At 39.9% G+C, this 26492-nt stretch overlaps 1 protein-coding gene across 1 annotated transcript in view; it reads right to left on the bottom strand.

The window, feature by feature from the left end:
- pik3c2g (phosphatidylinositol-4-phosphate 3-kinase catalytic subunit type 2 gamma) overlaps positions 1–23939 on the bottom strand; it is a 55973-nt gene extending 32034 nt beyond the window's left edge. The window contains exons 1-13 of the mRNA XM_061970289.1: positions 23811–23939; positions 18612–19136; positions 18456–18535; positions 9357–9514; positions 9162–9276; positions 8985–9096; positions 6048–6115; positions 5855–5918; positions 5655–5780; positions 5542–5572; positions 2753–2936; positions 2543–2665; positions 867–995 (exon numbers count right to left, since the gene is read on the bottom strand). Coding sequence (XP_061826273.1) covers positions 867–995; positions 2543–2665; positions 2753–2936; positions 5542–5572; positions 5655–5780; positions 5855–5918; positions 6048–6115; positions 8985–9096; positions 9162–9276; positions 9357–9514; positions 18456–18535; positions 18612–19088 — 1667 coding nt within the window. The 5' untranslated portion in view covers positions 19089–19136; positions 23811–23939. The remainder of the gene's footprint in view (positions 1–866; positions 996–2542; positions 2666–2752; positions 2937–5541; positions 5573–5654; positions 5781–5854; positions 5919–6047; positions 6116–8984; positions 9097–9161; positions 9277–9356; positions 9515–18455; positions 18536–18611; positions 19137–23810) is intronic.
- Between the last annotated feature and the right edge of the window lie 2553 nt (positions 23940–26492).

The following is a 26492-nucleotide window of genomic DNA, read 5'->3' as shown; positions in this document are numbered from 1 at the left end:
CCTGGGGCCTCGTTTGTGTGTTTGGATTCCACCTTAAACATTTTGTATGCACAAACCTCAGAAAATCAGTACCATCGAGTACCAGTGTCGATTCGCAAGTACCAGAAATTGGTACCTTATCGCAGTGATTCTCAACCTTTTTTCAGTGATGTACCCCCTGTGAACATTTTTTTGATTCAAGTACCCCCTAATCAGAGCAAAGCATTTTTGGTTGAAAAAAAGAGATAAAGAAGTAAAATACAGCACTACGTCATAAGTTTTTGATTTATTAAATTGTATAACAGTGCAAAATATTGCTAATTTGTAGTGGTCTTTCTTGAACTATTTGGAAAAAAAAACAAAAAAAAAACTAAAAACTTGTTGAAAAATAAACAAGTGATTCAATTATAAATAAAGATTTCTACACATAGAAGTAATCATCAACTTAAAGTGCCCTCTTTGGTCGATTGTAATAGAGATCCACCTGGATTGATGCAACTCTAAACATTTCTTCAAAAAAAAAGAAATCTTTATGGAACATGTCCACAAAAAACCTAGCTGTCAAAACTGAATATTGCATTGTTGCATTGTAATTAATGGAATAGCCTACTTGATTTGATGTTCAGTTTATGAACTTACATTCATATTTTGTTGAAGTATTATTCAATAAATATATTTATAAGGGATTTTTGAATTGTTGCTATTTTTAGAATATTTAAAAAAAATCTCACGTACCCCTTGGCATACCTTCAAGTACCCCCAGGGGTACGCGTACCCCCATTTGAGAACCACTGCCTTATCGGTTCATATGTGAAAAGGTACCCATTCCTAATACCAGACCGTATTACAGTAGGAAATGCTTGCTTTTTGATGTATTAATAGCCTACCTGTAGCTGTACAGAGGAAGAACAGCCCAAGCCAGCATCTCAGGGCTCTTCCCTCGTTTTGAGCCCATGAGCTGAAATGTCAGCATGCACTCATAGGGCAACTGCTTTACTGTCATAGGAAACGCCATCCTAAAAGTCAAAAGATGCATAACCAACATAATCATTTGTGTTGTGCAACATAATAACATCATTAATATTGTAGTGTACCACACATAATGCATTTCAATTCAAATATATCTTTTTAACCAACAATTAGGCCAATCTTCAGATTAGTTAGCATTAATTAGTTGGGGTATCCCAATCTGAAATTGGTCCAATATCAGCAAAAAACAAGCATCGGAGGATATATTGGCTTGCATCTAAAATCTCCGATAGAAATCCAACGCCCTCGACGCAAATCCCATTGGGTTGATGGAAGGAAGGGCAGCGCCTGAGAGCTGTGGCCTGTCACCATGGCCCCCCACTCCCTCCCCTCTGTTGCTAGATATCTTTAGATGTACGTTGTAATATGTATATGTGCTTTGCTATGGAGGTTTTTTCCCACTCCAGACTCCTTAGGAGCCCAGTCTAGATTGTATTTTTTTACTCATCCTTCCCCAGCGTTTACCTTTTTCCCCATCTTTTACGGGGCGCCAACGTTCCTGTTCTGTAACCCTGTACACTGTTTGTCTAATCTTGAACGGGTTTGTGCTGAAAACAAAGTTTAATAAAGACCTATCTTATCCTATCCTAGAAGCTCCAATACAAGCAATCAAACAACGCATTTACTACAGTTAACTAATGAATATCCTCCAAAAAACACACAAGATTGGTCTTTTCTTGTATTTTAGTCAAGTCTTTTACAAAAGGTAAACATAGTAGGCTACTAGGGGATAGCATTATGCACACAAGCTTGATGTACAAAATAAATGTCCTTTAATTGAACAATATCGCAGCTTAAAGCACAACATTTGTCAATATAAACAAGTGTCAAACATTTACAGATATAAAGTATTCAAGGCAGGAGCATATTAGCAAATATGCAGTAACAAACGTGTCTGCATCATTCAACCTCCTGCGTCATGCCCTTATGACCACGAGTTGTCACCGGAACACAAATTAAGACTAGTAATTATAATAACACACTAATAAAATATTTCATAAGTTAGCGTTTTTTTATACCTACCATTCTGTGGGTAATTTCACTTGATCGAACCCTTTCTAACATGATTCCACAGTACAAAACAATAAAAGTATGTACTTTCATGCTTTAAGGTAATCGTTTTTTATACCTACCATTGTTCTCTTTTTGACTAATTTCACTTGATCAAACGTTTTCTTGCATTCCGCAGAATCCACACTACAAAATACTAAAAGTATATACTATGAATCCTGCTGACATTGTATCGGGTTAATATTGGTATCGGCCAACAATCCAAGTTTCATATCGGTAATCTTATTTAGGTAAAAAAAAAAAAAGTTGCATCGGGACACCCCTACTAATTAGTATTGTAAACTGCTGAGTCTATCCCAGCTTCATTCTGAATTGGTCACCAGTCAACCACATTTGAACTTTTTACAAGGCATGCATTGTTCCAGACTGATCATAATTAAAGCCCACTTGCAGACTGTCTCATAACAACTGATCAATCAAAGTCCTCATGCAGTTCTGTATATAAAGACAAGGAATAACTTACAAGCGGTTGCACTGTATTTTCTTCTCAAAGCATAGCGCAGTGCTAATATTTTCCGAAAGAACACCGGAGCAGATCTGTTTTTCTCCGTATGTCAGCTCACAGGACATGGAGAAGCAGTCGTAACTTGCAAAAAAAAAAACAAAGAGAGAGAAACGAGCACGAGTAAGGAATTGAGTTGTTGTTACAGAATGTTTATATTTACTCTCATACTTGGTCATCCAGCTGGGTTGTAGTTTGTAGAGGGCGGTCACGTTGAATTGGAGGAGTGCACTGTTGTTCTCCACATCACGAGTCGGCAGGGGTTTGGGGACCCCTTCAGGTCGGAAGTCGGACAAGATGTTTTCCAAAAAGCTCTGCATGACTGCTATCAGGGCACTGCGCAGCGCCTTCATGGCTGCAAGACACGTAGTGATCACCATAACACGTATTTATTTGATTCACGCATTTATTAAACGCATTGATCTGCTACTATTATGGCGCCACAGTACACAACTGAGCCTCCTCTCATTTAGACTAAATATTTTAGGCATTAGAAGGCAACAATCCCAATGATTTTAACAGTGGTAGACCAGTGATGGGCCGTCAGGGCCAGCAAGGCCTTCTCTCCAAGTGGACGTTGTGTCCTCAGGACCAAAGAGGAAAAGAACCATCCGGATTGTTATAGGCGCAAAGTTCAAAAGCCAGCATCTGTGATGGTATGGGGGTGTATTAGTGCCCAAGGCATGGGTAATTTACACATCTGTGAAGGCACCATTAATGCTGAAAGGTACATACAGGTTGTGGAGAAACATATGTTGCCATCTAAGCAACGTCTTTTTTATGGACAACAGACAATACCAAGCCACATTCTGCACGTGTTACAACAGCGTGGCTTCGAGGTAAAAGAGTGCGGGTACTACACTGGCCTGCCTGTAGTCCAGACCTGTCTCCCATTGAAAATGTGTGGCGCATTATGAAGCCTAAAATACCACAACGGAGACCCCGGACTGTTGATCAACTTAAGCTGTACATCAAGCAAGAATGGGGAAGAATTCTACCTGAAAAGCTTCAAAAATGTGTCTCCTCAGTTCCCAAACATTTACTGAGTGTTGTTAAAAGGAAAGGCCATGTAACACAGTGGTAAAAATGCCCCTCTGCCAACTTTTTTGCAATGTGTTGCTGCCATTAAATTCAAAGTTAATGATTATTTGCAAAAAAAAAAGATGTTTCTCATGAAAAGGATTTGCAAATAAATCATTGTATTCTGTTTTTATTTACGAATTCCCAATGTGCCAACTTCACTGGTTTTGGGTTTTGTATTCCATTCATTATTTGTGTATGCAGAAATATTTTCTGCATGTAAAACTATAATAATTCCTAACAAAATGTGTGCATATTTTGGGGTGTCTGGAACAGATTAATTTAGGTTAGGTTAAGTTTATTTCGAACATGTATAGAGTTTCAATAGGATACATCACATATTATACACTTTTTTTTTTTTTTTTACATGTCCTAAAAGGAGTAGGAAGAAGCAAAGCTTACTCAATCCTATTCCTGTTCTACTTCACAGCAGTTACTAACACACATACAGTATATTGACTTCCTGTTCTCAATTTGTACACAATTTATATCAATGAATTCGAAACTCAACATGTGTCAGTTATAATTCACCCAATGAAATGAAAGTTATATCATTTTCAATAAGCTCAAGACATTTATCATAATTCTTCTTCTTTGAACCTTTTGAACACTTGTAGTTTGAACAGTTTCTTAAACTCCATCCATCCATCTTATTCCGCTTATCCGAGGTCGGGTCGCGGGGGCAGCAGCCTAAGCAGGGAAGCCCAGACTTCCCTCTTCCCAGCCACTTCATCCAGCTCCTCCCGGGGGATCCCGAGGCATTCCCAGGCCAGCCGGGAGACATAGTCTTCCCAACGTGTCCTGGGTCTTCCCCGTGGGTTTCTTAAACTGAACCATATTAGTGCACCGTTTGATTTATTTACTTAATCCATTCCATAATTTAATTCCATATATTGATTAACTAAAAGTTTTAAATGTTGTAGATTAGATTAGATTAAAATATTTTCTTATGAAAAAAATTGCTTCAGTTTTTGTACAATTTGGTCTCCATCTGACCTTTTGGAACAAATTATAAAACAAAAAACATTTTGGGGTGGAAAAGATCTCTCTTAGTTTCATTCAGTCTTACTCATTGATAATCATGTCAGATACAATTCTGTATATTACAGTAAATACCAATAATTGTCAGGTGCGACAGTGTCCAACCAGATTGTTTTCTTTCTTTGTAATGTGGAGTTTATATTTATTCCAAATCATGCAACATCTACAAAACCCCAAACCAGTGAAGTTGGCACCTTGTGTAAATCGTAAATAAAAACATAATAATAATGATTCATTCATTCAATGTTGGTTTTTGGCCTTGCCGCTTACGTGCAGTGATTTCTCCAGATTCTCTTTTGATGATATTACGGACCGTAGATAGTGAAACACCTCAAATTCCTTGCAATAACTGGTTGAGAAAAGTTGTTCTTAAACTGTTGGACAATTTGCTCACTCATTTGTTCACAAAGTGGTGACCCTCGCCCCATCCTTGTTTGTAAATGACAGAGCATTTCATGGAATCTGCTTTTATACCCAATCATGTCACCCACCTGTTCCCAATTAGCCTGTTCACCTGGGGGATGTTCCAAATAAGTGTTTGATGAGCATTCCTCAACTTTCTCAGTCTTTTTTGCCACTTGACCCAGCTTTTTTGAAACATGTTGCAGGCCTCAAATTTCAAATGAGCTAATATTTGCAAAAAAATAACAAAGTTTACCAGTTCGGACGTAACTATCTTGTCTTTGCAGTCTATTCAATTGAATATAAGTTGAAAAGGATTTGCAAATCATGTAAGCAGAGGGGTCATGCACGAACTGTGACCACCTAAAGTTACATGTTTGGTTTGTGTTAACTGCTAATTCTCACACTGCTAATTACGTCATCTCCTCAATACTCACCACGCTCACACTCAGACATTTCCTGGGGATTCTGCAAGACAAGATGTGAAAACGCGCCATCAGTAAAATGAGGAGTGTTGGTTTCCTGACGTGAACGTCTCGTGACATCCTACCAGGGCAATGGGGTTGACTCTGTTGAGCATGCCGATGGCGTCCTCCAGCTCTCGACTTGAGAAGCCACATAGAAGATCAATAATGGTGCGGACGTGGGCCACGAGCACGTTGACCATCATCCCCGACTGAATTCATGGCGAGAGCGTCAGTTTGGCATTGTTGAAGAGCGAGAGAAACGTGAATAGCGATCTTTACTGACTCGACTTCTCAGCAGCATGGCCTCCTCCCTGCCGTAGCTAGTTAGCACATTCTGCAGACTCAACCTGAAAGAGAAACAACTAAAAGGTTAAACACACACAGTGTGTTGCCTTTATCTAATGTTTCCTGCAAACACACACATTGTTGGCATACCATGAAACACCAAACAAATACCATGTTGTTCTTTTTCTTACTTGCTTGTGCTGAAGACGCCAAAAGGCCGCACCAGCTCGTAGACATGAGATGGTTTGTCGTTCCCGTCCTGCTTGAAAAATACAAGGGTTGTATTGTATGTTACTGATAGATTGTACACTGATCTTTACACACATATGCACGCATGCACACACACACGTACAGTTACAATCCTAAAAAAATAATTGGACATTTAACAATTATATTAGGGGTCTTTAGTGTTTTAAAGTTAAAGTTAAAGTACCAATGATTGTCACACACACACTAGGTGTGGTGAAATTTGTCCTCTGCATTTGACCCATCCCCTTGTTCACTCCCTGGGAGGTGAGGGGAGCAGTGAGCAGCAGCGGTGGCCGCGCCCGGGAATCATTTTTGGTGATTTAACCCCCAATTCCAACCCTTGATGCTGAGTGCCAAGCAGGGAGGTTAATGGGTTTCATTTTTATAGTCTTTGGTATGACTCAGCCGGGGTTTGAACTCACACTCTAGGCCAAGGACCCCCAAACTGATGGAAAGTGTGTCCAAAGTGTGGCCCACAGTATATTGTTGAAATAAAATAAAATTAAAAAAACGAGTAAATGATGCAATTATATCTATCAAAATTGCCCCCTTATTCTCTGGATTTTTAGGATGCAGCCCTCGGTGGGGACACTGTTGTCCTATTTATATTATATTTATATAGCTTATATTAATTGTGTTATAATTTGTTATACTTATAGCCAGACCTTTTGTTTGCTTCCGTACCTGACGGTTTCGGCTACAACTGTTGCCTTCCTCAGAGGTTGTCACGTACGGAAACCGTCAGGTACGGAAGCAAACAACAGGTCTGGCTATAAGAATAACAAATTGCATCATTTTTTGAAGACCTAATGAACCTCTTTGGATTAATTGTGTTATAAATCAAAATAGTTAGTTAGTTGTGCAATAATAAGATCAGGGTTTCCCCTTAATGTAATTGACTGTGGCACACCGCCACGGCATTTTCATTACTGCCACACCTTGAATTCTTTTTGTTTTTAAACAAATTAAGGTAATGTAATATATTGTAGCCCCCAGAAGAAATTACAGAGTCCCACGCTATTTTTAAATTGTATTGTCAATCTTGTGATAACAAACAGCACAAATACAACAGGTTTTACCTCCCGTGAAAACGCTTTCGTCTCCGTGAGTCCACACGTCACACAACAACACTTCCTCATTCTCCGCCAATCACCTTCCAGGCACGGATGGTGTGTTTGCATCAACATCAAATCCAAACCACACAAATATAAAACATTAACACCAGCTGGTTTTTACCGTTTGAACGGATGTATAGGCCAATTATTTGCGCGCTATTGACAAGTGATGTAACGACAGTGGCGGCTTTTAAAGAGAGAAAGTCCAATTAGAGCAACAGCGCCAAGCAAGTGTGATGTCATGCTCACTGCATGCTCTTTTGTCAGGGACAGTGAGAGACAGAAGTAGAGTCTCTCAACACGAGTACATTCTATAGGGACACCATAAAAATATGCTAGATTTGTGCCAGTTGTGCTTAATAAAATAGTACTGTATTTTTTGGAGTATAAGTCGCACCGGAGTATAAGTCGCACCTGCGGAAAATGCATAATAAAGAAGGAAAAAAACATATAAATCGCACTGGAGCCCGGCCAAACTATGAAAAAAACTGCAACTTATAGTCCGAAAAATACGGTAATTAAAAGTCTCTCGACACTTGAAAACATTTCAACAAAGAACACAAGCAGCAACAATTGCAGCAACAACTGAAAATATGGCAAAACGAAAACAAATATATATATATACACATATGTTAATACTAATTAATAATAACAGATTTGTTTTTAAATGCATGTATACATTTTTTGAGCCTTTTTCAAAAAATAATATAATATATCATCATAGCAAATTATGCAAATTGTTCATGACATGGTGACCACGCCCCCACCACCACAGGTATCTTGGCAGTCTAGTATATATATATATATATATATATATATATATATATATATATATATATATATATATATATATTACTTTTTTGAAGCCAATTCCTAAAAAAAAACACTAGATTGCTCCAGTTGTATAGAGGAACTTGGACCACTGTAAACACATTGGCAGATCCTTGCATCGACATTTTAATCTTGCTAGTACACATAGAACACTGGGGGCCAAACTTGTGATTTACATAACTGAGGCGTTCCTCAAGGCACCCATTTACACTAAGTCCTCTTCTTTTTGGCTTTTTTTTTTTTGATAATGTGTAATTTATACATAATTCAGATGCAGTGAGTAGTCATTTGTTCAACTTCATTAGTTATACGAGTGGTGTTCCTCAAAGTTCCTTTTTAGGTCCTCTCTTTTTTATCATTTGGGCTATTTAACTAGTGGCCCACAAGGTCAATTCAAAAACTGGTGAGGGACTCGAATTTTAGCAGCAGATTCTTAAAAACACTCGGATGCTGTCATAGAGATGATCTTTAACTAGCTTTTGGCAGAAGGTTCTTAAAAAATGCACAGTGTTCCTGTAACACTGACGCTATAAATAGACCTAAATCAGTATACTAAATCACCGTTGAGGATACTGGTTTTCCGGCATATACAAAATAACAATAATAGTGAAAGGAGTTTATTAGCTTTCTGGAAATGTGGCCCCCTAAAACAATTTAGTTGAATATCCTAGGGTTACAGACGCCCAATTGATGACCTCTGAATTATATAATTCAGCAATTTTTTGGAAAATATTGTGTTCACATACAAACAAACCACGATTCCAACTCTAAATGCCAAAAGCCAGGATGTAATTTGTATACAGAACAAAGTCAAAGTCAAAAGACTGCGGGCGGTGTTTTTACAACGACACCTGCCCTGATAAGTTGGAGCAGAGCTTCCACAAACAAAATGGCCTTTTCCTTCTTGGTCAATGATTAATGTTAGTGACTCACATCCCTAGCCAGGCTGTGCTTCAGGCTGCTGGTGTGGAGCAGTCGAAGGGGGAGGTCCAGGTTGAATTTGCAGTGGGTGTGGACGATCTCGTGCACGCCGAGCAGCTCTTCACTGTAGAGATAGTGCAGCGTAAGAGTGCAAATATAACAGACGGAGGATAACAATAATGAACTCACTTGTGGAGATACTCATCAGAGTTGCACATCTTGAGAACATAATGGCCGTTTGTTTTGGGAGTGAGGTCCAGCAGCCGGACGGTTTGATCAATGAAACTTTTCACTGTCCTGTTCACTGGGGAGAAAGAGATGTTAATATTAGGTTGGTAGGGAAATAAGTAGCTGGGTGGATAAATGAATGGATGGGTGTTGTACCTGAGGTGGGGATGGTAAGCGGATTACTTTTATATTCAATTGACACGTTAATTGTCAGCTCCACTTGCTGTAGCAGTGCAGGGTGGATCTCCAGCACTCTGGTATAAACCACGCCCTGGTTTAAAGTGCTTTGTGCATTTTTGTAGCGTGACTTCAGACTGCCAGTGGAAATAGGATGACAAAAATAAATAGGACAAAGCTCAAAGATGTAGATGGTAGTATTGGTGGTCGGAAACTGGAATAACAAGTTGAATTACAGGTATATTTACAATCTAGACCGGGGGTCAGCAACCCGCGGCTCTTTAGCGCTGCCCTAGTGGCTCCCTGGAGCATTTTTTTTGTTTTGGTATGTTTTTTGTTTGAGGACAAATATGACACAAACCTTGTGTATGCTTCACTGATGAGAGTATTTGGTGAACATCGTTTTGTCATACTAATTTCGGCAGTTCTTGAACTCAACATAGTGTGGACTGTGACGCAACAGTTTGTTTACAAGTAAAATCTTCCACTCCTTTGTCTCATTTTGTCCACCAACAGATTCATACTTTGCGTGAATGCACAAAGGTGCGCTTTGATGATGTTATTGACTTGTTGGAGCGCTAATCAGGCTATTTAGGCTAGCTGTATGTACGTACGTATTGCATCATTATACCTCATTTGTAGGTATATTTGAGCTTGTTTAATTTCCTTTACTTTTATCCTCTTTGTATATAATTTAGTTTTGCATGTCTCATGACACATTATCTGTATGTAATATTGGCTGCATTTCAGATAGTTGTTTGTGGGCCATGTTGTTCCAGACCACAGCAAACAGTCCCTAGCTTGCCAAATAATGAAATAAATCTATTAAAAGAAGACAGCCTGCCGTTTCCTTTAACTTGGACACACACATCTATACCTTTGGCCATTAAAAAACAGTAATTTCCAGGAGTTATCTAACCTTCTAAGTAGCCTCTGATTTGCTAATAGCATACTTGCCAACCCTCCCGGATTTTCCGGGAGACTCCCAAAATTCAGCCCTTCTCCCGAAAATCTCCCGTAATTCAGGCGAAGCTGGAGGCCACGCCCCCTCCAGCTCCATGCGGACCTGAGTGAGGACAGCCTGTTTTCACGTCCGCTTTCCCACAATGTAAACAGCGCGCTTGCCCAATCACATTATAACTGTAGAATGATGGAGGGCGAGTTCTTGGTTTCTTATGTGGGTTTATTGTTAGGCAGTTTCACCTCCCAGCGCGGTAACAACACACAACAACAGCAGTCACGTTTTCGTCTACAGTAAAGCAGTTCGTCTGCCGTAAACAGCAATGTTGTGACACTCTTAAACAGGGCAATACTGCCATCTACTGTACATGCATATGTGACAATAACATCTAGGGCTTTTAGAGAGTGCAGTGCACAACTGCGCACACAACAAGGAGACGAAGCAGAATGCATCATCAGAGAGGATGTTCAGCATGGTTAGAAAAATAGTGACAGAATAGAACAAGGATGGACAATTCAACCCTTAACTCAACAATGAGTAGATGAGTGTTATGTGTGTGTATACCATCCATCCATTTTCTACCGCTTATTCCCTTCGGGGTCGCGGGGGGCGCTGGAGCCTATCTCAGCTACAATCGGGCGGAAGGCGGCGTACACCCTGGACAAGTCGCCACCTCATCGCAGGGCCAACACAGATAGACAGACAACATTTACACTCACATTCACACACTAGAGCCAATTTAGTGTTGCCAATCAACCTATCCCCAGGTGCATGTCTTTGGAGGTGGGAGGAAGCCGGAGTACCCGGAGGGAACCCACGCAGTCACGGGGAGAACATGCAAACTCCACACAGAAAGATCCCGAGCCTGGGATTGAACCCCAGACTACTCAGCACCTTCGTATTGTGAGGCAGACGCATTGACCCCTCTCCCACCGTGCTGCCCTTGTGTGTGTATATATATGTGTAAATAAATGAACACTGAAATTCAAGTATTTGTCTTATTTATATATATATATATATATATATATATATATATATATATATATATATATATATATATATACACATATATATATATATATATATAGCTAGAATTCACTGCAAGTCAAGTATTTCTTATATATACTTGGTGAATTCTGGCTGTAACTATACGCCTCCCCTCTTAACCACGCTCCCAACCACAGCCCGCCCCAACCACGCCTCCCCCCACCTCCCGAAATCGGAGGTCTCAAGGTTGGCAAGTATGCTAATAGTTGAAAACGTCGCAATATTTTGAGGCCTTTTTTCCCCCCAACAAAATTTGGTCAGCTTGGGATTTTATGAATTTGATATCAATGTTTTGAATGTTCCTTGTAACTCTAACCTCAAAAGGCAAAAAAAAAAGAATTGGGAAAACTAACACTGTATTGTTGTTTTACTTGATGTATACCATCCTAACTTGGCTCAGATGGTACTGGTTCAAAACCAACTTCTGCCATCCTAGTTACGGCCGTTGTGTCCTTGGGCAAGACACTTCACCCAGTGTGCTCCCAGTGCCGCTCACACGGGTGTATGAATGTTTGGTGGTGGTCTAAGAGGCCGTAGGCACAAATCATTCTAGTCAGCTTTGGCTACAAATGTAGCTTACAATTGTGGGTTTTAACGTCTCACTGTAAACATTACATTCTTCCCCTGGCAATATTTTCCGGAAATTTTAAATACTTTTTCACGGATATGCGGATGACACCCAGCTCTACGTCTCAACCAAACCAGCTGTTTCTCTTCCTCCTTCCTGCCTTACAGACTGCCTCAGTGAGCTCTCATCCAATTTCCTCCAACTCAATAGTAGTAAAACCGAAATCTTACTTGTAGGTACAAAATCCATTCCAGCCTAAACCAACAGCTTGTCCGTTACTCTTGGCAATTCCTCCGTCCCACCCTCCTCCCAATTTAATTGTCTGGGTGTCGACAGCACACTCTCTTTTCAAGCTTACATAAACAACATTACCCGGTCTGCTTACTTTCATTTACGCAACATTAATCGACTTCGCCCATCCCTAACACCACATACTCACTCCTGCTTGGTCTCCCTCACAAGTCACTTCACAAACTTCAGCTTCTCCCGTATAATCACCAGAACCCCTTCAATCCAGCACATCACCCCTGTTCTGCAAGAACTCCATTGGCTACCCATCAAACACCGTATCCAATTTAAAATAACTCTCCTCACTTTCAAAGCTACCTTTTTCCGTCATATCTCTCTGACCTGCTCCATGTCGCCACGCCCTCACGTTCCCTAAGATCCTCTTCATCCATCCATCTCACTGTCCTCTTATATAAAACATCCACCATGGGTGCCTGAGCTTTCAGCCGCTCAGCCCTTCATCTTTGGAACTCATTACCACCAGACCTTTGTAATATAGACTCAATATCCCTCTTTAAATCAAGACTCAAAACACACCTATTCCTGACTGCTTATTCACTGTAAATCTTGTTGTTGTGTTTATCCAATTGATTCTCTTGTTTTGATTTTGTACTGTGTTCTTGAGTGCCCAGAAAGGCGCCTTTTCAGTAAAATGTATTATTATTATTATTATTATTATTATTATTAAAGCGCTTTGAGTGTCTGGAAAAGCGTTGTATAAATCTAATCCATTACTATTATGACTAGATGGCAGTAAAAGTACAGACTCAGAGCTTGTTGTCAAATTACTGTACTGTTTTAATTATAACTAATAATTGTCATTATAATTACAAAAACTAAACACCACCAAAAACGTCCTTTTTGTCCACAAGTTGCAGACATTTTCTATGTATGTTTTACACTTAAAAATAGTTTGTAAACCTAAATTTACAGTACAGGCCAAATGTTTGGACACACCTTCTCATTCACAACACAACTGATGGTCCCAAGCCCATTGATAAAGGAATAAATTCCACTAATCAACTCTGATAAGGCACACCTGTAAAGTGAAAACCATTTCAGGTGACGAAGCAGTAATCGGAGCAAAGGGTGGCAATTTTGAAGAAACTAGAATATAAAACATATTTTCAGTTATTTCACTTTTTTTTGTTAAGTACATAAATCCACATGTGTTCATTCATAGTTCTGATGCCTTCAGTGACAATCTACAATGTAAATAGTCATGAAAATAAAGAAAACACATTGAATTAAAAGGTGTGTCCAAACTTTTAGCCTGTACTGTATGTTCCAACACATTTGTGAACTGTTGAGAGGGATCTACAGCGGTAATTTTTGTTGGTAAATAAAAGACGATGAGATCATCATCACACTTCAACATCTCTATCATGTAAATACTGCCTCTTTGCTAGGTCAGCATTGCAAATGAGAATTTGTTCCTAATTGTCTTACCCTGGATAATCAATGGTTAAATATGACATTATCTCGAACAGGGGTGACAAACTCGTTTTAATTGAGGGCCATATCGCAGTTATGTTGGCCCTCAGAGGGTCAATTCTTAATACACAATTGCCTATGCATAAAATGATTTGTTTTTTTATGTACAACAATGTAAAAACATTTTGTAGATTTTACAGTAAAAAACTGACAGGTCAGTCGCAAACATTTTACCGTAAAATTTACAGTGTTTTTTTCAGCATCTTACTGTAAATGGACGGTACAAAACTGGCAGCTCAATTGATAGAATGTTACAGTGCTTTTTTCCTGTAAATATAAAACTGCATTTTTTCAGTACAATTCTGGCAATTTAGCTGCCGGTTTTTACAGTAAAAACGTAAACTATTGTGAATAGCACAACAGTACCACCGTTTTTTACAGTAAAAACCTGGCAGCTCAGTTGCCGGCATTTTAAGGGTTAAAAAACAGTGGTACTGTTTTTTCATGTACAGTAAAATGCTGTAAAACCACAGTAAATGTAATAAATCCATCCATCCATCCATCCATCCATCTTCTTCCGCTTATCCGAGGTCGGGTCGCGGGGGCAGCAGCCTAAGCAGGGAAGCCCAGACTTCCCTCTCCCCAGCCACTTCGTCCAGCTCTTCCCGGGGGATCCCGAGGCGTTCCCAGGCCAGCCGGGAGAGATAGTCTTCCCAGCGTGTCCTGGGTCTTCCCCGTGGCCTCCTACCGGTCGGACGTGCCCGAAACACCTTCCTAGGGAGGCGTTCGGGTGGCATCCTGACCAGATGCCCGAACCACCTCATCTGGCTCCTCTCGATGTGGAGGAGCAGCGGCTTTACTTTGAGCTTCCCCAGAATGACAGAGCTTCTCACCCTATCTCTAAGGGAGAGCCCCGCCACTCGGCGGAGGAAACTCATTTCGGCCGCTTGTACCCGTGATCTTGTCCTTTCGGTCATGACCCAAAGCTCATGACCATAGATGAGGATGGGAACGTAGATCGACCGGTAAATCGAGAGCTTTGCCTTCCGGCTCAGCTCCTTCTTCACCACAACGGATCGATACAGTAATAAAGTCACTGTAAAATCTGTTTCTGAAATTAGACAATTTGATGAATAACTTGCTTTGAAATCATAAGTTAAGCAGATAAAAAGTATTTATTTCTAGTTTAAGAAAAACATTGTTTGAATGTATGATCATATATTTGTTACACTATAATATGTATGTTTAAAAAATAAGCGATTGCATTGAGTGCATGTATTCTTTTTGTCAAAATGGAAAAAACTAATACATTCAGTAAGAAAATATAAAGTACTCCAATGACACATATTACTCAAGTTTAAAATTAAACATTAAGAAAACGGCAACAATGTATTTTGTAAATAAATATAAAATGTCATCCTTTCCAAATATAACTGTAATAAGGAAATAATACAAAATGTTAGTGAATATCGCTACCTGGGTGTCATTCTAGACCCAACACTTGGCTTTAAAAAACATATCAAACAGATGTGCTAGAGTCTTAAGTACAACATAAAAATGTTTAAATGTATCAGGAATTCGTTAACACTGGAGTCAGCTGAAACTTACTTCAATGCAATGATTATGTCTCGTTTTTATTAGAGATGTCCGACAATATCGGACTGCCGATATTATCGGACTGCCGATATTATCGGCCAATAAATGCTTTAAAATGTAATATCGGAAATTATCGGTATCGGTTTCAAAAAGTAAAATTTATGACTTTTTAAAACGCCGCTGTGTACACGGCCGTAGGGAGAAGTACAGAGCGCCAATAAACCTTAAAGGCACTGCCTTTGCGTGCCGGCCCAATCACATAATATCTACGGCTTTTCACACACACAAGTGAATGCAAGCATACTTGGTCAACAGCCATACAGGTCACACTGAGGGTGGCCGTATAAACAACTTTAACACTGTTACAAATATGCGCCACACTGTGAACCCACACTAAACAAGAATGACAAACACATTTCGGGAGAACATCCGCACCGTAACACAACAGAACAAATACCCAGAACCCCTTGCAGCACTAACTCTTCCGGGACGCTACAATATATATATTAGGGCTGCAACAACTAACCGATTAAATCGATTAAAATCGATTATAAAAATAGTTGGCGATTAATTTAGTCATCGATTCGTTGGATCTATGCTATGCGCATGCGCAGAGGCAATTTTCTTTTTTTATAAACCTTTATTTATAAACTGCAACATGTACAAACAGCTGAGAAACAATAATCAAAATAAGTATGGTGCCAGTATGCTGTTTTTTCCCCCAATAAAATACTGGAAAGGATAGAAATGTAGTTTGTCTCTTTTATCCGATTATTAATCGAAGTAATAATCGACAGATTAATCGATTATCAATCAATCAATCAATCAATGTTTATTTATATAGCCCTAAATCACAAGTGTCTCAAAGGGCTGCACAAGCCACAACGACATCCTCGGTACAGAGCCCACATAAGGGCAAGGAAAAACTCACCCCAGTGGGACGTCGGGTAACCACCCCCCTCAAGGGGAGACCGAATGCAATGGATGTCGAGTGGGTCTGACATAATATTGTGAGAGTCCAGTCCATAGTGGATTATCAAATTAATCGTTAGTTGCAGCCCTAATATATATATATATATATACAGTATATTATATTTATGCATGAGAACATTTTGTTGTAAACTGTGAGGTGTGTTGTTATAATCTTGGTTGTTTTTACAAATGACAGATGTGAACAAGAGCATGTATTGTCTGTGTGATGATGTAAATGAGGTGTGGTTGTATTGTATAATTATGTGTCATTGAAAGGGCATTTTATGACTTTTCTTAATTTGATTACATGCTATAGTATAACTTTAATGTTATATTTTTTTGCATGATTTTTTGTATCTCTTTAATTTAGGTAGCCAGGGACTGCAGATGGAAATGAGCTATTTAGCTATAATCTGGTGCAGAACATACAGTATCTGTCTTTGAGCTTAATGTCTCAGTGCATTGTCCCTTCAAATAAAGACTAAACTAAAATACAAACTTCCAGGCTTTCGAGGGCCAAAAAAAATGAGATCTCTTGAGTTTGACACCTGTGATCTAGCTTGAGTTTGACACCTGTGTATGGCGTCACATTAGTGCCAAAAATCCGAGCGCATAAAAACTGTTATCGCGCGCTGATTCTCCACTTCGTGCGCGCGCTCGACACCCTTTTGCACGCGCGCGGTGCCTTTTTGCGCGCGCGCGATGCCTTTCTGTGCACGCGCGGTGCCTTTCTGTGCACGCGCGGTGCCTTTCTGTGCGCGCGCGGTGCCTTTTTGCGCGCGCGCGGTGCCTTTCTGCGCGCGCACGACGCCTTTCTGCGCGCTCTCTGTGTACTCCTGGCATCTCTCCTCGCGCTGTCATGTTTCTTTTTGGCACTTTGGGGGCGGGTATGCTTAGACGGCCCCTCCTTTCTGATTGGCTGTGAGCATTTTTCATATGACCAATCATTCTCCAGCGTAGCAACGTTGTAGCCATCTTACCTCGGACAGCTAGCCTCAATCATTACATTGATGTCAATGGTACATGTACTAATTAAATTACCATAACTTGCTCGATTTTCGACCAATCTACAAACGGTTTGCCTTGTTACAAATCTTATTACATGTAGATATGACATAGGATGCTGTACCTGTTGAAATTACCTCTTTCGCTTTAAAAAAAAAATGACTTAATTGTGCAACATAGTTGTGTAGGGTCAGTTTTAGTCAGTTCTCTGATTATGTTAAACTGTTTCAGAATACATTATTAAAAGCTATTTTTAACATTTTAAAAACAAAATTCAAATATTATTTCATTAATTTTATGGCTGAATCAAAAGAAATTCCATAAATTAGAAAACAAATGTTCAAGAAGAAGTGAAAATATAAAATAATGTTATGGTTGGATGTTTTTGCTGGTGGACCAGTTCTGGCTGAAAGATGTGATTATGGTGTTTGTTGTCTTATTATTTATTTGGGTCACATTTTGTATTACCCTGTATTGTGTTTATGTGGTATGAAATAACCTTCATCAGCGCGCGACATTTTTTTATCCACTTCTTCCTCCGTAAATCTTGATACATATTGACATGACCCGCCCTGCTATACTTCTGATTGGCTCTGAGCATTTTTCAGCATTTTTCGCCTGACCAATCAGAAAGGAGGGGCTAAGCATACCCGCCCCCAAAGTGCCAAAAAGACAGCGCGAGGAGAGATGCCAGGAGTACACAGAGAGCGCGCAGAAAGGCGTCGCGCGCAAAAGGGTGTCGCGCGCGCACTAAGTGGAGAATCAGCGCGCGATAACAGTTTTTATGCGCTCGGATTTTTGGCACTAATGTGACGCCATACCTGTGATCTAGCTTGAGTTTGACACCTGTGATCTAGCTTGAGTTTGACACCTGTGATCTAGCTTGAGTTTGACACCTGTGATCTAGCTTGAGTTTGACACCTGTGATCTGGAAGGCTTAGCGCTGTAGACGGCAACAAAAAGTAGGCCTGAGCTACGCGGGACGACGGTAATTATACCGTTTGAGCAATAAAGAGTGAATTTATTGTTACACGTTACTGTTGACATTTAAGCGCTGCTCAGAGACAAAGGAGATTAGCAAAAATTATGCTGATTGGGCAAAATGTGCGGGGACGTTGCAGGCATTGGAGAAAGTTGCAAGGCCGAGCATAAATATTACATATTACAGGCTTTTTGGTGGACAGAAAAAGAAGGCAGTATTACATACTTGGATGCTGCTTGGCAAAATGCAGCCATGGTTCTGGTGCTACCTTGTGGAGTATCGATCAGTTTGATGGTCCATTGATCCTGATGTGCAAGAGAAGTGTTTAGGACTGATGTTCAATCATCTTTTTTTTTTTAATAAACTCTTTAGGGTACTCACCATCACCACGCCATCAGTCTGTGTGTTGGAGCGGCTCAGTTTGTGGACAGGATCACTCAGGTCACATGAGAACCTTGTTTTGCTGTGGGCAAGCGAGACATGGTGCCTGGGCATTATGGGAGGGGACACGAGCAAACTTGTGCTCAGGACTCGGACGGGAGGACGAGGGGCTAGTGGAGGTTTATTTGTTCCTTTGTCGACGGCATCTTTAAGACTTCCCTGAGCCCCGAGATGGTTTGGGGGCTCAGGCTGAGTCTGAGGCAGTTGTTCATTGGAATAAAACTCAATATCCTCGTAAAGATGCGATTCATCTTCAGTCAGAGATTCTGAGGGGGTGAAGATGTTTGCATTTTGTCTTTCGATGGTTTTACGAGGTGGTACAGGTGGCGGTCCAAGAGATTTGCTATTTGTTCGTCCATAAGATTGGTGATATGGCGATCCAAGTGATAGGCTGTATGGTGGTGCAGATGGCTCCATTACATTATATTCTAGTCAAGGGTCTAGAATAATTCATTGTGGGAAACACTGCAAGAAAGTATCACATGATCAGATTGTGAGACAGCAATTTAGGACAGAAGCTGAGGCTCTTGATCATGGGTGTCCAAAGTGTGGCCCGGGGGCCATTTGCAGCCCATACAGTACAGGCCAAAAGTTTGGACACACCTTGTCCTCATTCAATGAGTTTTATTTATTTTCATGACTATTTACATTGTAGATTGTCACATCAAAACTATGAATGAAATCATGTGGAGTTATGTACTTAACAAAAAAAGGTGAAATAACTGAAAACATGTTTTATAGTCTAATTTCTTCAAAATAGCCACCCTTTGCTCTGATTACGGCTTTGCACACTCTTGGCATTCTCTCGATGAGTTTAAAGCACACCTCCATCCATCCATTTTCTACCGCTTGTCCCTTTTGGGGTCGCGGGGGGTCGCTGGAGCCTATCTCAGCTGCACTCGGGCGGAAGGCGGTGTACACCCTGGACAAGTCGCCACCTCATCGTGAAAACCATTTCAGGCGACTACCTCTTGAAGCTCATCCAGAGAATGCCAAGAGTGTGCGAAAAAGTAAACAGAGCAAAGGGTGGCTATTTTGAAGAAACTAGAATACAAAACATGTTTTCAGTTATTTCACCTTTTTTGTTAAGTACATAACTCCACATGAAAATAAAGAAAACGCATTGAATGAGAAGGTGTGTCTAAACTTTTGGCCTGTACTGTACATTCTAAAAACACGATTAAAGAAAAACATTAAAAAGTGGAATAAATGAGCAAACAGGTATAACAAGACACAATTGCAATGTTGACTCTAATAGCACAAAACTGCCATAAAGGCTGTTATTTTCTTTGAAGCTGTCATTGCTCAAAAAATAAATCAAAATCAATGCGGTTATAAATTATTGACGCATTACATATTTTGTGTGTTTGCCATATATAAAAAACAAATTTTTCTTTGACAAAAAGGGCATAAGACAAACAAAACCAATAAAGAATACAAAAAAATTATAATCGACGGATATATTTTAAGTTGATTTAGAGACTTGAGAGTTTAAAGTAAAAAATACAAATTGTATGACTAATTTCAACACTTTGTTTTTAACTGTTTTCAGTTACTTCACCTTTTTTTGTTAAGTACATAACTCCACATGATACACATTTATTCCTGTCAAAATCAAAATAATTATTTGCAATTAGTAAAAAAAAAAAAAAAAAAGGAAGTATTTTATTAACACACATTTTTCTTAGGCTTCCGTGGGCCACACACAAAAATGTGGGGGGCCAGATCTGGCCCCCAGGCCTTCAGTTTGACACCAGTGATCTAGAGATTTAAGCTTTGAATTAAAAACAATTACATAAAATAAATATATGACTTATTCATAACATTTTCATTGCTGAGACCCTTCCGGTTCCAAGGGAACAATTTTAATTATAACTAATAATCATAATCATAATTACAGAAACTAAATACCACCAAAAACGTCCTTATTGTCCACAAGTTGCAGACATTCTCTATGTATGTTTTACGCTTAAAAATAGTTTGTAAACCTATATTTACAGTACAGGCCAGTTTGGACACACCTTCTCATTCACAACACAACTGATGGTCCCAACCCCATTGATAAGGCAAGAAATTCCACAAATCAACCCTGATAAGGCACACCTGTGAAGTGAAAACCATTTCATATGACTACATCTTGAAGCTCATCAAGAGAATGCCAAGAGTGTGCAAAGCAGTAATCAGAGCAAAGGGTGGCTATTTTGAAGAAACTAAAATATAAAACATGTTTTCAGTTATTTCACCTTTTTTTGTTAAGTACATAACTCCACATGTGTTCATTCATAGTTTTGATGTGACAATCTACAATGTAAATAGTCATGAAAATAAAGAAAACTCATTAAATGAGGAAAAGGTGTGTCCAAACTTTTGGCCTATACTGTATGTTGGGCTGCAAATGGCCCCCGGGCCACACTTTGGACACTCATGATCAAGAACCTTTTTTGTTAAGTACATAACTCCACATGATACATTTTTTTCCTGTCAAAATCTAAATAATTATTTGCATTTAGTAAACAAAAAGGAAGTATTTTATTAACACACATTTTTCTTAGGCTTTCGTGGGCCACACACAAAGATGTGGGGGGCCAGCAAACTCATCCCGCGGGCCGGATAAAACCTGTTTGCGGGCCGTACGTTTGACACCCCTGGTTTAGAAGATACGCATTTTTTCCTCAAAAAATCGAAATAATTATTTGCATTTAGTTAAAAAAAAAGGAAGTATTTTATTAACACACATTTTTCTTAGGCTTTCATGGGCCACACACAAAGATGTGTGGGCCAGCAAACTCATCCCGCGGGCCGGATAAAACCTGTTTGCGGGCCGTACGTTTGACACCCCTGGTTTAGAAGATACGCATTTTTTCCTCAAAAAATCTAAATAATTATTTGCATTTAGTTAAAAAAAAAAGAAGTATTTTATCAACACACATTTTCTTAGGCTTTCGTGGGCCACACACAAAGATGTGGGGGGCCAGCAAACTCATCCCGCGGGCCGGATAAAACCTGTTTGCGGGCCGTACGTTTGACACCCCTGGTTTAGAAGATACGCATTTTTTCCTCAAAAAATCGAAATAATTATTTGCATTTAGTTAAAAAAAAGGAAGTATTTTATTAACACACATTTTTCTTAGGCTTTCGTCGGCCACACACAAAGATGTGGGGGGCCAGCAAACTCATCCCGCGGGCCGGATAAAACCTGTTCGCGGGCCGTACGTTTGACACCCCTGGTTTAGAAGATACGCATTTTTTCCTCAAAAAAATCTAAATAATTATTTGCATTTAGTTTTAAAAAAAGAAGTATTTTATCAACACACATTTTCTTAGGCTTTCGTGGGCCACACACAAAGATGTGGGGGGCCAGCAAACTCATCCCGCGGGCCGGTTAAAACCTGTTTGCGGGCCGTACGTTTGACACCCCTGGTTTAGAAGATACGCATTTTTTCCTCAAAAAAATCTAAATAATTATTTGCATTTAGTTTTAAAAAAAGAAGTATTTTATCAACACACATTTTCTTAGGCTTTCGTGGGCCACACACAAAGATGTGGGGGCCAGCAAACTCATCCCGCGGGCCGGGTAAAACCTGTTTGCGGGCCGTACGTTTGACACCCCTGGTTTAAAAGATACGCATTTTTTCCTCTAAAAAATCGATATAATTATTTGCATTTAGTTAAAAAAAAAGAAGTATTTTATCAACACACATTTTCTTAGGCTTTCGTGGGCCACACACAAAGATGTGGGGGGCCAGCAAACTCATCCCGCGGGCCGGATAAAACCTGTTTGCGGGCCGTACGTTTGACACACCTGGTTTAGAAGATACGCATTTTTTCCTCAAAAAAATCTAAATAATTATTTGCATTTAGTTTTAAAAAAAGAAGTATTTTATCAACACACATTTTCTTAGGCTTTCGTGGGCCACACACAAAGATGTGGGGGCCAGCAAACTCATCCCGCGGGCCGGGTAAAACCTGTTTGCGGGCCGTACGTTTGACACCCCTGGTTTAAAAGATACGCATTTTTTCCTCTAAAAAATCGATATAATTATTTGCATTTAGTTAAAAAAAAAGAAGTATTTTATCAACACACATTTTCTTAGGCTTTCGTGGGCCACACACAAAGATGTGGGGGGCCAGCAAACTCATCCCGCGGGCCGGATAAAACCTGTTCGCGGGCCGTACGTTTGACACCCCTGGTTTAAAAGATACGCATTTTTTCCTCTAAAAAATCGATATAATTATTTGCATTTAGTAAAAAAAAAAAGGAAGTATTTTATTAACACACATTTTTCTTAGGCTTTCATGGGCCACACACAAAGATGTGTGGGCCAGCAAACTCATCCCGCGGGCCGGATAAAACCTGTTTGCGGGCCGTACGTTTGACACCCCTGGTTTAGAAGATCCGCATTTTTTCCTCTAAAAATCAAAATAATTATTTGCATTTAGTAAAAAAATGAAGTATTTTATCAACACGCATTTTTCCCAGGCTTTCGTGGGCCACACACAAACATGTGGTGGGCCAGATCTGGCCCCCGGGCTTTGAGTTTGACACCTGTGATCTACGGATTTAAGCTTTGAATGAAAAACAATTACATAAAATAAATGTACGACTTATTCAGGCTTAGGCTGCTGCCCCCGCGACCCGATCTCGGATAAGCGGAAGAAGATGGATGGATGGATGGACTTATTCATAACATTTTCATTACTGGGACCCTTCCGGTTCCAAGGGACCAAAACTGAAGGGAGCCCCTAAAATTTTAAATAAAATGTATAGATTGGTTTTGAACATTAAAAATATCAAAATGGCCCCTGCATGCTTTACATTTTTTAGTGCGCGGCCCTCGATGGAAAAAGTTTGGACACCCTTCTCTTGATTAATCAGTAACAGCATTTCAAATCTTAACAGGAAATGTTGCAGGGCGCCAACGTCTGGACTATTTTATTTTGTTTATACAGGTTTAAAAACATGGCAGCCACATGAAATACGCACAATTTAAGGAAATATCACAACTTCCAATGTAGTGTGTAGCGTATAGTAATCCCATACAATTTCACATGAGCAAAATATTACAGACGCGTACAAACGTATTAAAAACACCAATAGATTAGAAGAATTCAAACAAATACATGACATTAGTAACCTACCATTGAAGCTGGGGTTGGTGTCACGTCCTTGTAGAGACGAGAAGCACATCACGCTCGGCGAGTTTAACCTGAAGACTTGTTTGCTTAATTCTTGGCTCCTCCCACTTTCTTCCCCTGTCCACAACAATGACAATACTCCCCCTAGTGGAGGACTACTAATATTACACCGGCCAGAAGCAGGGCCAGTATTTAAAAACTAATAATTACATACAGCACTAATATGTCATTGCTTTAGTATATTTGATTGTGCATGGGAAATTATTAATAACATAATTTGTTCAAATAAAATATAGTAAGTTATTTGGGTTCAATTTCAACTTTTCTAGACCAAAAATCACTTCACATTCTCTACTGCTCGCTAGTGTTACCATATCTGAGTTATTGTGTAGAAATATGGGGAAATAACTACAAATGTTCGCTTCATTCACTAACTGTGTTACAAAAAAGATCAATTAAAATAATACATAATGTTGGATATGGCAGCACGGTGGAACAGGGGTTATAATGTGCATGTGCCTCACGATACAAAGGTCCTGGGTTCAATCCCGGGCTCGGGATCTTTCTGTGTGGAGTTTGCGTGTTCTCCCCGTGACTGCGTGGGTTCCCTCCAGGTACTCCGGCTTTCTCCCACCTCCAAAGACATGCACCTGGGGATAGGTTGATTGGCAACACTAAATGGGCCCTAGTGTGTGAATCAGTGACGTGCGGTGAGGTTGATGGCTGGTGAGGCACTGACTTCATCACAGTCAGATTTACAAACATATGAACCCTAAAGAGTATCTTATTCACCATTTGATTGGCAGCAGTTAACGGGTTATGTTTAAAAGCTCATACCAGCATTCTTCCCTGCTTGGCACTCAGCATCAAGGGTTGGAATTGGGGGTTAAATCACCAAAAATTATTCCCGGGCGCGGCGCCGCTGCTGCCCACTGCTCCTCTCACCTCCCAGGGGGTGATCAAGGGGATGGGTCAAATGCAGAGAATAAATTTCATTACACCTACTGTGTGTGTGACAATTATTGGTACTTTAACTTAACTTTAACTTTACACATACAAACTGTAGCACACAAAAAAGCACATTTAATAAAAAAAAACTTTATTATGGTCTTACCTTTACTTATAAAATAAATCCATGAGCCGCTATTGTGCTGGATTAATGCACCCCCTGACGAGAGTGTTATATCAACTAAAGCCCTCACTTAAACTTTCCACGTGCAAGATTGAATCTATTTAAAAAAGTGTAACCGAGGGTTTATAAATGTCACCTATACTGTTTGAAACTACAAAATAACAAACACGGAGGCTCCAGTTTATTTATTTACCTTCTTTCAAAAACTTCCGCTCCACTCCAACGTGTCGTCACTTCCGCTCTTAGCGCCTTCAAAATAAGAGCTCAAGGCATATACTGTATAACAGCGCATAACAGGAACTTAACATCACAAAGAGGAAAGCCCATAAAAATAGGTTACAAAAGTTATTTAATAAGAAGCCAAAAAGTGCAAAAACAATAATGTTCGTGTTGGAGGAGTTGTGAATTAGGTACACCTGCAGTCTGCAGGTGTACCTAATGTTGTGGCCCTGCAGTCATTCACAACTCCTCCAACACCAACATTATTGTTTTTGCACTTTTTGGCTTCTTATGAAATAACTTTTTTAAATAGATTCAATCTTGCACGTGGAAAGTTTAAGTGTGGGCTTTAGTTGATATAACACTCCCGTCAGGGGTTGCCGTGCATTCTACGGCGCGGGTGCAGGAGGCGAGCCTCAGCCAGTGCGTCTTTTGCAGCCGTTTTATGATCGCTCAGCACAAGAAATACTTTACACACATACAGTTGTTGACAAAATACACTGTACATTATATACCTCAGCTAACTAAACTATGGAAATGTATAATATAATTCATATAGCAATACAGTCTCACTGCACAGCAGACCAACAGTTAGCCGAGTCCGCAATCCACGTTGAGGCACAAAGCAGTGACGTGCCTCAACTGGCTGCTGTTCACCGCACCGTCTCTTCTCAGTATTTGAACGGCAAATGTGAAAATTCAGCGATTTTAAATAAAAATAATCTAAAACGGGTGAAGTTAAATGGAAAATAACTTTATAGTATAATCACTGGATACATATAACAATTTAATAAAAAAAATATATTTTTACATTTTTTTTCTTTCCATGATGGCAGGTGAGGCCCTGTCTCACTTGCCTCTAGTGACTGCACGTCACTGGTGTGAATGTTGTCTGTCTATCTGTGTTGGCCCTGCGATGAGGTGGCGACTTGTCCAGGGTATACCCCGCCTTCCGCCCGAATGCAGCTGAGATAGGCTCCAGCAACCCCCGCGGCCCCGAAAGGGACAAGCGGTATAGAAAATGGATGGATGGATAGATAATTGTCATGATCGTTACCCGGATCATGGCATGATTTATGTTGGTTATGTTTCTGGTTTTAGTCTGTTTCCTGGTTGCACCCTCTTTCCCTGTTACGTCTTGGAGGCATGGTTGCGATTGTTGTGTTCCTTCCAAGGCAGGAGACAAGTAGGAGCGGAGTGCAGGTAAGATCTTAAGTATATTTAATAAATAAAAGGCAGGACAAAAATACAAAACTGAGGACGCTAGCAAGCGTGGAGCTAAACAAAAAAAAACAAAATGTCACCAAGGGTGATTAACAAGGAATGCTAGCGTG

The sequence above is a fragment of the Nerophis lumbriciformis genome, linkage group LG10 (assembly GCF_033978685.3).
Source record: "Nerophis lumbriciformis linkage group LG10, RoL_Nlum_v2.1, whole genome shotgun sequence".
Classification (NCBI taxonomy): Eukaryota; Metazoa; Chordata; class Actinopteri; order Syngnathiformes; family Syngnathidae; genus Nerophis; species Nerophis lumbriciformis.
This window is presented reverse-complemented; position numbering and strand designations above follow the sequence as displayed.